At 33.5% G+C, this 13,723-nt stretch overlaps 1 protein-coding gene across 4 annotated transcripts in view; it reads right to left on the bottom strand.

Moving 5' to 3' along the window:
• NCOA1 (nuclear receptor coactivator 1) overlaps positions 1-13,723 on the bottom strand; it is a gene marked incomplete at both ends in the record, with an annotated part of 85,167 nt that overhangs the window by 49,270 nt on the left and 22,174 nt on the right. For all 4 annotated transcript variants that reach the window (XM_084235831.1, XM_084235829.1, XM_084235830.1 and 1 more), the window contains 2 exons: positions 747-894; positions 9,422-9,562. In XM_084235831.1, the coding sequence (XP_084091957.1) occupies positions 747-894; positions 9,422-9,562 (289 nt within the window). The remainder of the gene's footprint in view (positions 1-746; positions 895-9,421; positions 9,563-13,723) is intronic.

Below are 13,723 nucleotides of genomic sequence, written 5' to 3'. Positions count from 1 at the left end.
AATTAACTAAAATTAGAAAAAGCCAGCATTCTGAATTCAGATTTTCATCGCGTTCTCTACTCAAATCCATAATTATGACAAAAGGTTTGTGACTGGTATTACCATGTTCCAATAAGCAAATATATCAGATGAGGAAAAGATGAAGTGAGAGGAAATGTCTTTGTTTTTGTTTAATGCTAAATTTTAATAGTTGTAAATGTAGGGTTTTGAATAATTCATAGGATAAAAGAATGGTTCCATGAATTTACCATATATGCCAGTGTAAAACATTTAGAGAAGAGAAGAAATTAGAGGAAATGACAGGCAATGACATTCAAAAATCTCAAGTTGATAGCTTAATGAATTATACTTTGAAAAACTGTCAACTTGAATTCAGGAGCCATCGAGTTTGTCCTAATGAAAATAAAGCATTTTAAAAAATAAAAATAACAATGTTAACAAACTTTGAAATCTTTTGTAAGACCATAAGTTCACATGTGGAAAGTTGTAAATTTTTAGCCCCTTTTTGGTTTTTACCCCTAAAACACATATTAGCAGCCTCACACGTCCTAACTCCTTCTCTGAACAACAAAGCTATTGTTAGGCAACAAAACTATAAATCCCAGTATGTATCTATTGATTATATACTCATCACACTAGTTTAATGCCTAATTTGGAATGTTTGTTTTCTATCAAGAGCATAAAAATTTTTCTCTGAGATATGTGAACTGATTTATTTCATATGAAGCTCTCCAAATAAGTAGTACCTGTCGATGATATGAATTCCCATGATGAAAGGTTGCATGTCTGGACTTTGAGGGTAGCAAAGTTTACACTTGGTGTGGGCGCTAAGCATTGTCCCATCATTCAATATGAATCTATAGGAGGGGCTGGAGGCAGTGCCACGAGTCATCACTGTGTCAAACAAAAGAGAAACCTAGTTAAAATTAGGACACTTGTACTCTGGGCAAAGGAGAGTTACCAAACTTTATTTCTACCTAGAACCTCCTTTATAACCGCCCCCTCCCACAAGCGCTACCTGCTCAGACTCAAAAGAAAGAATAGTTCAGACAAAGCAAATATCTCAGGGGGAAAATTTATTTCATTGAAATATATCATCTGGTGACAAGTTTAATTTAGTCCTACTGGAATGGGTGCCTCCTCTCGTAAGTTATGGTTATGAAGAAACTCCAAATAGGGAGGAAAAAAATCAACCTTAATATTTACCTACAATGGGGTAGCTCGTCAAATTTATTGAGTGTACATTAAAAATACAAGGAGATAATCTCCACTCTCACTTTCAGTATTACCTCTAATAAGTTTTTTTTTCCTTGGGATGTCTGATTTTTTATTAACAGATACCATAAACTTATCCTCTATGCTTTGATTAATTTGCAGAGTTGCTTAACCAAAATTCAAATTTAACTTATCACTCAGGAATATGAATCACTACAGTCCCATTTAACAAATTATTGTATTATATATATGTATTATTTTTGATGTTTGAATGTAGTTTAGTAAGCAAATTAAGATAAAGCCAGTGATGATTAATACAAGGAACAAAAGCTAAATTAAGGAGTCAAATCAAGTCACTACATAAACAAGAAAACTTACTTATGTTGTACAGCTTTAATAGCAGATAAAATTCTAAGCAAATTGGTATTTACTAAATATATAAAGGCTATGCCAGATGACTAAGAATTGATGATTTAGTAATAAAATCCACTTTTAAGAAAGATTTAATTTAATAATCAGCTTTACCAAAGTTAAAAATTATGCCTACTGAAAGAAACACAAGAATTACTATCCCAAATGACTATTACAATTTAGCCTGTAATACATGTTTTAGTGCTATTTTTCAAGACATCTCAGAAAGGGCTTCAATTACACTTTAAAGAGACATGAAAGAGACTAAAATGACCAACTAACAACTTCTGAAGATACATATTACTTTAAGTAATGCGCAGACATGCTCTATTTTATTGTCCTGGTTGTACAGTATAAACTAAGGAGGGCATAATCTGTTGCTAATCTATACCACACACAGATCCGCCTATGTACCCAAACCAGGATATAAACTTAATTGAAAGGATTATGATTTATGCCCAATCAACCACATTCCTTACCCCTCTAGCAATTTAAGACAAATCATTGGCATTTTTACTAAAACATGGAAAAATTTAGAATCTAGTCAAAAAACAAATGATGAAAAATGTGTCCTTAATGGAAACTGGTAATTTTTCTGTAAGATAACAAGAAAATGTATAATATAGCAAAATCTTTTTTAAAAACATGAAAAATTCTCATTTTTAACAATATATTTTGGAAAATAACAATTTATTTTGGAAATACATTTTGGAAAATAAAACTGCAACAAAAGGGTGGCATTTTAAAATAAACTATTATCCTGGGATAAATCATTATCATAATGATGATAAGGTTACATAAATGTAAGACACAATAGAGTTCATGTGATTTTGCTTATGCCATTTTGTCTATTTCTTCATCATTATTTACTGTTCTTCAGAACCTCTTCTTCTGCTGGAAAACAATCAATGGCTCTTCACCATTAAGATTCACTGTCTAAGTTTGTTCAATAAATGGTGCTGGGAAAACTGGACCACCACATGCAAAAAAATGAAACTAAACCACTACCTTTCACCGTGCACAAAAATCAACTCAAAATGGAGAAAAGAACTGGATATAAGACCTGAAACCATAAAATATATAGAAGAAAATATAGGTCAAACACTACAAGACATACATCGCAATAACATCTTTAAAGACTCATGACCCAAAGCAAAGAAAGTTAAGGAAAAGATAAACATCTGGGATTACATCAAACTGAAAAGCTTCTGCACAGCAACAGAGACATTAACCAAAACAGACACACCCCACTGACTGGGGAAAAATCTTTGCACTCCAGTCAATTGATAAGGGACTGATCACAATGATATACAAAGAACTCACATGACTCAACAAAAACAAAATAAACAATTCAGTCGAGAAATGGGCAGAAGAACTTAAAAGACATTTCTCCAAAGACGGAATGCAAATGGCCAACAGGCATATGGAAAAATGCTCAACATCCCTTATCATCAGGGAAATGCAAATCAAAAACACATTGAGAGACCACCTTACACCAGTAAGAATGTTACATCAAGAAAACAAGCAACGACAAATGTTGGCAAGGATGTGGTGAAAAAGGAACGCTCCCACATTGCTGGTGGGAGAGCAAACTGGTCCAACTACTATGGAAAGCTGTCTGGAGGTTCCTCAGTCTATTGAAAATGGAGCTACCATACCACACAGCAATTCCACTCCTAGGGATCTACCCAAAGGACACAGAAACACTGATTCAAAAGAAAACCTGTACATCTATGTTTATTGCAGCACTATTTACAATAGATAAAACCTGGAAACAACCCAAATGCCCAAAAATAGATGGCTGGATCAAGAAGATGTGGCATATATACACAATGGAATATTACTAAGCAATCAAAAAAGATAAATTCAGCAATGTGGATGGAGCTAGAAGGAATCATAGCCAGAAGGAAAAAGAAAAATATTGGATGGTTTCACTTATAGCAGGAATATAGGGGAACCAAATAAAACATCAGTGTAAATAACAACAGTACAAAACACAACAAAGCAAAAATGGACAATTATAAATCAAAGACATACTGCAGGGGAGTGGGAGGGAGAGGGATCAGAGGAAGGGAGGGAGGAGCACAGGGGATTGAGGTGATGGTGCATGGGTGCATTGGGGAAGGAAACTATGGGAACTAACTTGGGGGGGGGAAGCAAATATTGTTTAAAAATGAACAATGATGTAAAAAATTAAAAAAATTCATAAAAATAAATTTTAAAAAAGATTCACTGTCTAATACGATAACCACCAGTCACATCACTTGTTCTAAATAAAATTTAGAACAGTTCCTCAGTCACACTAGCTATAATTCAAATACTCAAAAGCTCCATGAGACCAGTGGCTACTATGCTGACAACAAAGGTCTATATAATCTGATTTCAAGTTATATTTCTGATCTTATTTGTCATTAATTCATAAACACATCTTATATATCTCTTGGAATAGGATGTAGTTAACATTTTACACATTTATTTTTCTTCTTCAGCTAGAATCAACGTAAGGACTAGTCTCATGTTCCATTCTTGTTTTCTACTCTTTATTTGCATGATATTTTACATGTGAATACTTATTAGTTAATCCTCAATTTGAATCTCATCTAAATAGGTTAGTTTTTACTTGTGACCAACTGCTATACCTTTAGAGGATAGATTTTAATTCTCAATTATGTTCTCAAATGCCTATATTACACCTCAGTTTATAAGTTTACTCTTGAATGATTCTAGACTTACTTTACAAATGGAAATTAATGGAGAGAAATTTCTTACTTTGTTGAAAAGAACTCAAAACTCAGGCTAGCACCGGAATCAAGATACTTCATGTAGATTGCAGAAACAGTCCTTCGGTAAATATGCTGCCTTAATTTGTGGGACTGTATCTAAATTAGTAATAAGCCCAAAATTGGGGAACTCCTATTGCTTAGCACATCGTAATTTACATATTCTTTGAAAGGAAAAAATGCAATATTAAATATATAGTAAAAGACTTCAATTAATTAGAATCTAATTAAGACTCCAGCTAACCAAAATCCTTCTGGTGCTCAACTGTTCAGATGGAGAGGTAAACAAGAAGGAAGCATGAATCAATGAAAAGAACAAAGCCTTAGGAGTCAGATTCATGCTTGAACACTGACTTTGTCATTCACAAGTTCAGGGCTGAATGCAAATTAACCTTTGCCCATCATCACTAAAATGGACCCAGTAATAATGTGAGCTAATATCTAGTAGGAGGCCTTGTATATAGCAGATATTGAAAGAACAGTTTATAGGCAAGAAACAAAACAAAACAAAAAATCACAGACAAGAAGCAACTTCCAAAGAATATATGTCCTGAGTCACACATGCTCAGCGATAAATTCATTCAATTCCCAGACACCATTTATAGCAATAACTGCAACCTTGTAGCTAATTACTTATATTTTAAATTAAGACATGTTTTAGAGAGCTATAATCCTTTACAGAGCTGGTTAGATAAACATTTGCTCTGCACACCAGATTTTCCCTCTTACTGGATTTCAGGGTTTACCCTGCACAAAACTATTTGGAATCTCACTTTGATCACACATTCTAGTCCTGTTTTCTGATCTGTTTTTGTCAATTATATTGCATTTTGATCCCTGACTCTTGTGTCAATTTCTAAAAATTTTAGAACACTTGGTAGGGAGGCTTTTATTGATTGGGTATTATTGATACCCCAGAAACCATTAATAAGAATATTTAACATGACAAATTCCCTGTTTTCCCCTCCCCACCAACTACACCTCAGCAGAACTAGAGAGCAAAGAGCCAACTTTTCTCTATTTATAGTAGCTGTAAAAGTAGATATATTTGGGTTTTGGCTCTACTCAATTTTGGTGCTCAGCAAATCTCAATAAGCATGCCTTACTGATGTTAACTAAATGGGCACATATAAAATGTGAGTCAGGATCAATGCTGGTAGAGATTCTTTTTTTTTCCTTTTTGGTATTTCTCTAGATAAAATTCAGAAAGAATACAATTTTAAAAATTGTTATTAAGATAAAGAAAAAAAGTGCCCCTAGATGCTCTTAGAAAAATTTTCAGTTACCAATAAGTAAACTGTATTCTATATATCAAATTTTTGAAAACCCATATTTAAAACATTTTCAACAAATGAATAACTATAAGAAAGTAAAAATCAAAATCAACAAAAAACTATGAACCAGAGACACTCTTTGGGGGGTGGGGGGCGGGAGGGGAGGGATTGGGGTCAAAATGGAGGGGGTTGCAATTGTATGGGGAATATAAAAATAAAATTTATTAAAAAAACAAACAAAAAAACATTTTCAACAAAATTTGACATAAAAAGATTTTCAGTTAACACTGTTACATGGACTATGGAGTTAAAGAACATTCTGGTTAATCATTATATATGGGTACTTATGTTTTATAGCAATGCTTCCAAACTTGTTGATACTATTAACTTCCAACTATCTCATGGAGTTTTCTTTTTTAATGAAAATGATTTTATTTTGTAATTATAACGTTAAGATAATAGAGAAATGAAGAAAGAAGTAAAAAGAAAAGTCATTTGCAATTTTAGCAGATGTAACCATTGTTAACATTTTGCTAATCCTCTAGAATCGGATAGAGATACAAGAGTAAGATCATACTATATATGCTGTTTTCTTAGCCTACTATTGTGTTTGTTTCTTAGTCTACTTTATTTGTTTTCTTAGCCTACTTTTTAATACAATGATATATCATGGACATTTTTCAAAGATAAGAAATGATGATCCATTTCATTACTGATAATAGGGAAAAGAACTTTCGTGAAACCTTTTTAGGCTATTTTGCTCAGTATTTGCCAAGACTACTACTCTCTCTCTAAGTACTCGTGGGTTACCACAGGAAAAAAGTATTCTAAGGAAAATACAAATGGGTAACAAAGCCAAACAGGTACCTTTATTGCAGAACTTTCCACAAACGTAACTATCTTGACCTTATAATAGTCTTATGAATTCCCCTAAAGTGGGAGACTGAAGCACTTCTGAACCTTATTAATTAAACATGAAAGATCATTTCCTATTAATAGCTTGTGGAACCCAAGTTTCTGTTTTCCAAACTTCTCTGTAAGAACATATCTCAGACTATAGACTGATTCAATTCAGTAATGTGGCTGGGCTCCAGGAATCTAGTTGAAAAACAACTGTCCTATATGAATCTTATCAGGGACCTTTCGGAAGCATTGTAACCTAGAATCTTCTTTAACGGAATTGTTCTGAATGGAACAGATCCTAGGAACTATATAAACTCTTCCTAGTTAAAAAAAAAATGCCTCAGGTGTTCTTGATAACCAATTTAATCTCTGTAGAGAATTACTGCATAAATCTAGTTCATGGTGAATGTTCCTATATATTACAGTCTTTGGCTGAAATGCATTTTCAAATTTGATTCTCGAAAATAAATAAATAATAAAACTTCCTTTTAAAAGCAGTCCATGAGCTGTCGTCTGTCAAAAGCAGCTGAAAAACTATATTAAGAACTTAATTTTAAATATGTATTAGGATTTTATACCAGCCTTCAAAGAGTAACTTAATGGACAAGAAAAAGAACAGATGTAGGGCAAAATTTTCATGCCTAAATATCAATCACTGTAAAGCTTTACAAACTTTCAAATTTTTGAAAAATTCAAACAAAATCAAGGATAAAGAGGCAGAGTTTGTCTCACTCATTTCACACTGCAAGCGAAGAGGCAGCAAGGAAACTGAAAAGGCAAATCTGTACCTCTACATGTTTGAGAGACCAGTGGCTCCTCAACACAATGTTACTCTGCTTTCACTTCATATGTATATGGCAGATTAGCTACACTATTTCTTTTAAATATCACAAAGTTTGGAATGCTTTATTTTCATTATCCTACAGTTCAAAATATTTTATGAGTCCCTTATGATAAAAAATGATTATATAGAAGTATGCTGCCTCATATCCAAATATTTGGACATTTTTTGCAGCTCATAGCTATCTTACTTTTATTGATTTCTAACTTATCTCCACTGTGGTCAAACAACATACTCTATGTGATTTAAACAAATCACATAGTGATGATCCATATCAATTTGTTGAAGGTGATAGATAGGCTCTTTTAGGTCTTCTATGTCTTTACTGCATATTAAAATCTCCAACTGTGGCTATAGAATCTTTTCCTTAAGTTACTACATTGTAATCAACCTATTTTATGGAGGATTATAATGATTTAAAAACACATACTTTAATCTGTAGCTCAATAACATCTATATGGAGCTTAGTACTTTGGATGATGAGGCAGCAATCTCAACCTGCTTTGCCTGGTGGAAAGGTATATAAATTATAGGAAAATAAAATTAAAGCATTTTAAGTGAATCCTTAGAAGTACAAACTTAAAAGGTTATGGCAACAACCAAAGAGTATTTTATCTTTCAGCACTTTCAGGAGTCAGTAGACAGTGCTTTGAGTCTCAAACTGATGTATAAGACAAGCACCATACTCGGCAGAGAGAGTCACAAAGTTTGCACCAGTGGATGATATTAGTTGCTTATTGCAATGCTCCCAGACCTGACTACACTTGAAGACTGCCCTGGAAACTTTTTAAAAATAAAGATTCTTAACCCTATTTGTGGAAATACCATCTTTGGGAATGGTATTGGTACAGTAAGAGGTTAAATGGAAACCATGAGTCAATACAAAGCTATCCCAGAAGTAAGCCAGTGAGATTTATATAGATGGCTTCCTGAAGAAAAAAAAAAAAAAATCAAGCTACTTCCTTCACAAACCATTAGGAAGTAGTTGACCTAAAATGCAATGAATGGAATATCTTTCCCATTAGTATATGGGAAATGTATAAGAACAGTGAAGGAATAATGAAAAGTATTTTTAAAATTGTTTTTTAGGAACAGCCATATAAAGAGTTTCTTCCCAAAGAAACTACTTAGAGATTGGACAATTACACTGGGAAAGGAATATTAGGTTACCATAATTATACAATAACACTTTAAATACATCAAAATCCTTTAAGTCTGAATCTCTATGTTCTTTCTGGCCTTAATTCTCCTATCATTTTCCTTACTTTTCTTGTAATACTGTTAAGTTCTATACCAGTAGGAAAATATATTTGCTTTATACTTCCAGAGGTACTTTCTATGACACAGCAGCTATTACATTACTAATTAATAATTTTATGTGTTGTGTTTCTTCACTTGAAACTTCAGTCAGGAGATACAGGTATTGTAATAGTCATTAAGTAAACATTCATGATATAGCTCTCTGCATTATCCAGACGCCCTCTGACACCCTTACTCTGCTGAGAATGATCTTCAAGAGCTAGACAAAAATATCACTTCCTCTAAGGTCATCCTGGATTTTCCATGTCAAAATGAATTTTGTTCTTCTTTGATCAGATCTCTATTATACCCCTCGCCATACTAATTTAAAGTTGTCATATATTCTACTGATATATTTTGAGCCCCTTGAGGACAAAACCCTACTTCTTAGTCATCAATGTATCCTTGGTACCTGACAAAGTGTTCTATGCATGTGAGGAACTTGGTATGTCTGCTGAATGAATGGATGAATGAATGAGTGACCATCACATGATATCCTGTCCTTTAAAATGTGCATCCCAAATTTCAGGATCCACTCATGAATTACTTTGCTTACCCATTTCTTCCTTTCCTAAAACTGATTATTGCAAAAACTGTAATTTGGAGAAAATACTTATCAAGCCATGAATTCTACATAAATTACTCAATATTAATAAAGAACAAGGTTAATGAAAGTAAGTAAGAGGGAAAAACTTTACCTTCTTGAAATAGTTGTCTGGCATAAGATGGCTCTCTGCCCTGAGGCTGAAAAAAAGCATAAATGCACTTTCTCACTAAATCTTCCCAGCCAGTTCTGCCAGCAGCTCTCAGGGAACTCGTATCAATAGAGATGATTTTACCTAAATAAAGAATGGAAATTTACATTTATGATAGCCTCATAAATCACCCATATTTCAAACTAACAACTACAATAGAGAAATATTCTGCCTCCCCCCACATCTGTAACAACCTTTAAAAAGCACTATTAATTTTTATTATATATGGTAATGCAGCATGTCAGTGACATGATAATACAAATTATTTTTGGCCTTGGACTAAATATACTAGAATATCATAGTATATCATAATTTTAAAATTAAATTCTAGTCAAGTATTAAGTCATACCATAAATACCTGAAGTGAGATTAGAAAAATAACAAGTGAAAACATGAAGATTTATTAGGCATCCTATACACAGAATATATCTTTATGAAATCTAGTGGTGATTTGATGTTTTCATCGTATCTGAACACATTTTCCAAATGGCTATGGAATAGTTCAGGTAAGTTATCCCTTTGTTAATAAAGGGTAAATTATTACTCTAGTTTGTGATTATTCAGATGTTTTATTCTTTATATGATCTTATATTCATATAAAATAAATTATATACATATATAAAAATTAGATTAGTAAATTGAAAACCTGTAAACCCATCACCTAGCTAAAGAAGTTGATTATTACCAATACCATTCCATTGTGTGTGAACTCCTTACTTGTCACATCCCTCTGCCTTTTCATATTCCTGTCAATGGGCATTTAAACTGTTTCCAGTTTCTTGCCATTACAATCAATGCTACTATCAACATCTTGCACAATTTTCAGAATGCATGTGTGTAAGACTTTCTCTAGGATGCATATGGAAGAATAGAACTGTTGAGTCATAGAAAATACAAATATTCAACTTTATAACATCATGTTGTTTTGCAGAAATGTATATAAAAGTTACTGTTGATCCAACATTCTCTCTATCGCTTAGTATTATCAGGTTTCTTTATTTTTTCACAATAAGCAGATGGAAAATGGTTATGACTTAAACTTGTATTTTCCCAATTAATTTGAGAATTTTTCATGTTTATTCACCACCCATAATTTCTTCTTCTGTGAATGCTTGGATGTGTTTTTTCCTCATCTTCCCTTTTTTCATAAAATCAATTCAAATATATTGTACTGTTTGTGGCTCCTCTTTTTTTTTTTTTTAAAGATTTATTTATGCATAGAAGAACTGGGGTGTAGGCCAGAGATGTGGGGGCTAAGAGGATTCACCAGAGACAGAGTGGGGAGCAGAACAGGTGGATCTACTGAAATACACTGCTGAGGGGAGCAGTGGGTAAGACAGGAGAGGTATGCCTCTCAAGGGGTTCAGCTCCCTGGCCAGGGATTGAACTCACACTGCAGTGGCTGGTGATAGCTTGATAACACAGACTTAACCCCTTTGCCACCAGGGAGGCCCAAGTGGCTCCTCCCTTTAACTAATCTCTCCTTTATATATTCATTTGGTTTAGAAATAAAGTATTTATTAACCCTCTTTAACTTAGAGACTTGAATGTGTAGATGTGTCAAACTTAGATGTTGCCCAAGTCTAATTTAGGTGGTAGAAAGAAAAATTAAAACTTAAAGGAGTTTTGTTATTTAAGAACAGCTTGGGTAAAGCTGGTGAACACTGCTGAAATAAAAGATAATTTTGAACTTTCTAAGAATTTCAATTATTTCATCTTTGCCTCTTATTATGTCAAAGATTAAGAGTTGGTAATCCACTCATGTAATGTGGTAAGATATACTGTAAGAGGTATGAGCCTACAAACCTAAAATATATACAATGTAAGCCAATGTTAACTCAATTAAAAAACTTAAATTGAACTTGCATTAAATGAAATTATATGTGTGGATATTATTTTTTAATTTTTTTTATAATAAATTTTATTTTTATATTCCCCATACAATTTCAACCACCCCATTTTGACCCCAATCCCTCCCCTCCCTCCACCCACCCCCCCAAAAGTGTCTCTGGTTCATAGATTTTTGTTGATTTTGATTTTCACTTTCTTGTAGGATATTATATTTTTAAGTGCCATAAAATTAATATATCTCCATTTATTCTACTTTAAGTCTTTAAAAATGCTCTCCTTAACTTTTAATTAAGAGACCATTTTAAACACATCAGTAAAAAATGTTGAGCATCTTAAAGTAGAGAATTCACCGTTAGATAAACTTAGTATGCAGTAATACCTCTCATGGGCAGTGACCAGGGAAAATGTACATGTGTGTATTTGTGTGTGTAATGCATGCACTCATGTGCTCATGTACATACTGGCCCACAAGAGAGCAAGAACCACCTGAAATTGTAGAGCTGGAGGGGAGAAAGTGTAACAAAATGATTGGGCAGTGCAATGATATATTAGAAGAGATTCAGGTATAGTTTGACCTAGAATATCTCTAGTGACTAGAGGAAATTAATTAACCAACCAACCAACCAACCAACCAACCAACCAACCAACCAACCAACCAATGAAACCTTTGCTCAGCATTTCCTGGTAAAAGATCTTCTTTTTTTAAGGAACATGGACTGCTCCATGTACGGTTAAATGTACTTCTAAAATTTAAGGAACTGAATATCTAATACTTAAAGCTAGCTTGTTATTTTTTATCCAAATCAATTATATGCTATAATAGAGTATTAGTTTTACATTTTAAGGATAATAATAACAACTTAAAAAATTTATTTCTCTGGCATCATTTTATTCTATATTTCCTCTGGTATCTTTTGTACAGTAAATATATACAGTACAGTGATGTCCACTTAATAATGCTTTGATGGAAGGCAATGCAATATAAAGGAAAAGTTCTATATTAAGAGCTAAAGATGTCTGTTCTTTTTTTTTTTCCCCTCCTCATGGCATTTTTTTAAAATAAATTTTATTTTTGTATTCCCCATTCAATTGCAAACCCCTTATTTTGACCTCAATCCCTCCCCTCCCCGCACCCCACCCCCCATAGAGTGTCTCTGGTTCATAGTTTTTTGTTGATTTTGATTTTCACTTTCTTATAGTTACTCATTTTCCTGGTCCCTTATTTAAGTTTTTTAGATTCCTGCTATGAGTGAGACCACCCGGTATTTTTCTTTTCTTTCTGGCTTATTTTGCTGAGCATGATCTCTTCCAGCGCCATCCATGTTGCTGCAAATTGCATGTGTTTATCTTTTTTGAATGCTGAGTAATATTCCATGGTGTATATGTACCACATCTTCTTGATCCAGTCATCTAGTTTTGGGCATTTGGGTTGTTTCCAAAGCTTAGCTATTGTAAATAGTGCTGCTATAAACATAGGGATGCAGGTGCTCGTTGGAATTGATGTTTCTGTGTCCTTTGGGTAAATACCTAGGAGTGGAATTGTTGGATCATATGGAAGCTCTATGTTTAGCAGGTCCAGAAATCTCCACACAGCTCTCCATAGTGGTTGGACCAGTTTGCACTCCCACCAACAGTGCAGAAGAGTTCCTTTTTCTCCACATCCTCGCCAACATTTGTTGTTGCTAGTTTTTTTAATATGTGCCATTCTCACTGGTGTAAGATGGTATCTCATGGTAGTTTTGATTTGCATTTCCCTGATTATAAGTGATGTTGAACATTTCTTCATATGCCTGTTGGCCATTTGCATTTCTTCTTCAGAGAAGTTTCTTTTTAGCTCTTCTGCCCATTTTTTGACAGGATTATTTTCTTTGTTGTTGAGTCTCATCAGCTCGTTGCTGATTTTTGTGATCAGTCCTTTATCATTAGCGTTGGGTGCAAAAATGTTCTCCCAGTTGGTGGGGTTTCTCTTTGTTTTTGTTATTGTCTCTTTTGCTGTGCAGAAGCTCTTTAATTTGATGTAGTCCCAGCTGTTTATCTTTGCCTTCACTATCACTGCTTTGGGTGATGTGTCTGTAAAGATGTCTTTGATGTGCAAATCACGTAGTGTTTCGCCTATATTTCCTTCTATATATTTTATGGTTTCAGGTCTTATGTCTAGTTCTTTAATCCATTTTGAGTTGATTTTTATGTATGGTGTGAGGTAGTGGTAAGAGCTAAAGATGTCTGTTCTTACCAATCAACTGTATGGCTCTGGAAAAGTCACCATTCCCTCATTTGTAAAATGGGTAGGCTGGTTCTGTGCTTTCTGAAGTATCTGCTAGATTTATAATTACATTATTTTGGATGTAATTAGTTTTAAAGGCCCAGTGACATATAATACTGAAACATTATGAT

Source organism: Talpa europaea, assembly GCF_964194135.1.
Source record: "Talpa europaea genome assembly, chromosome: 6".
Classification (NCBI taxonomy): Eukaryota; Metazoa; Chordata; class Mammalia; order Eulipotyphla; family Talpidae; genus Talpa; species Talpa europaea.
The sequence above is the reverse complement of the archived record's forward strand: the minus strand, read 5'-3'. Positions and strand labels throughout refer to the sequence as shown.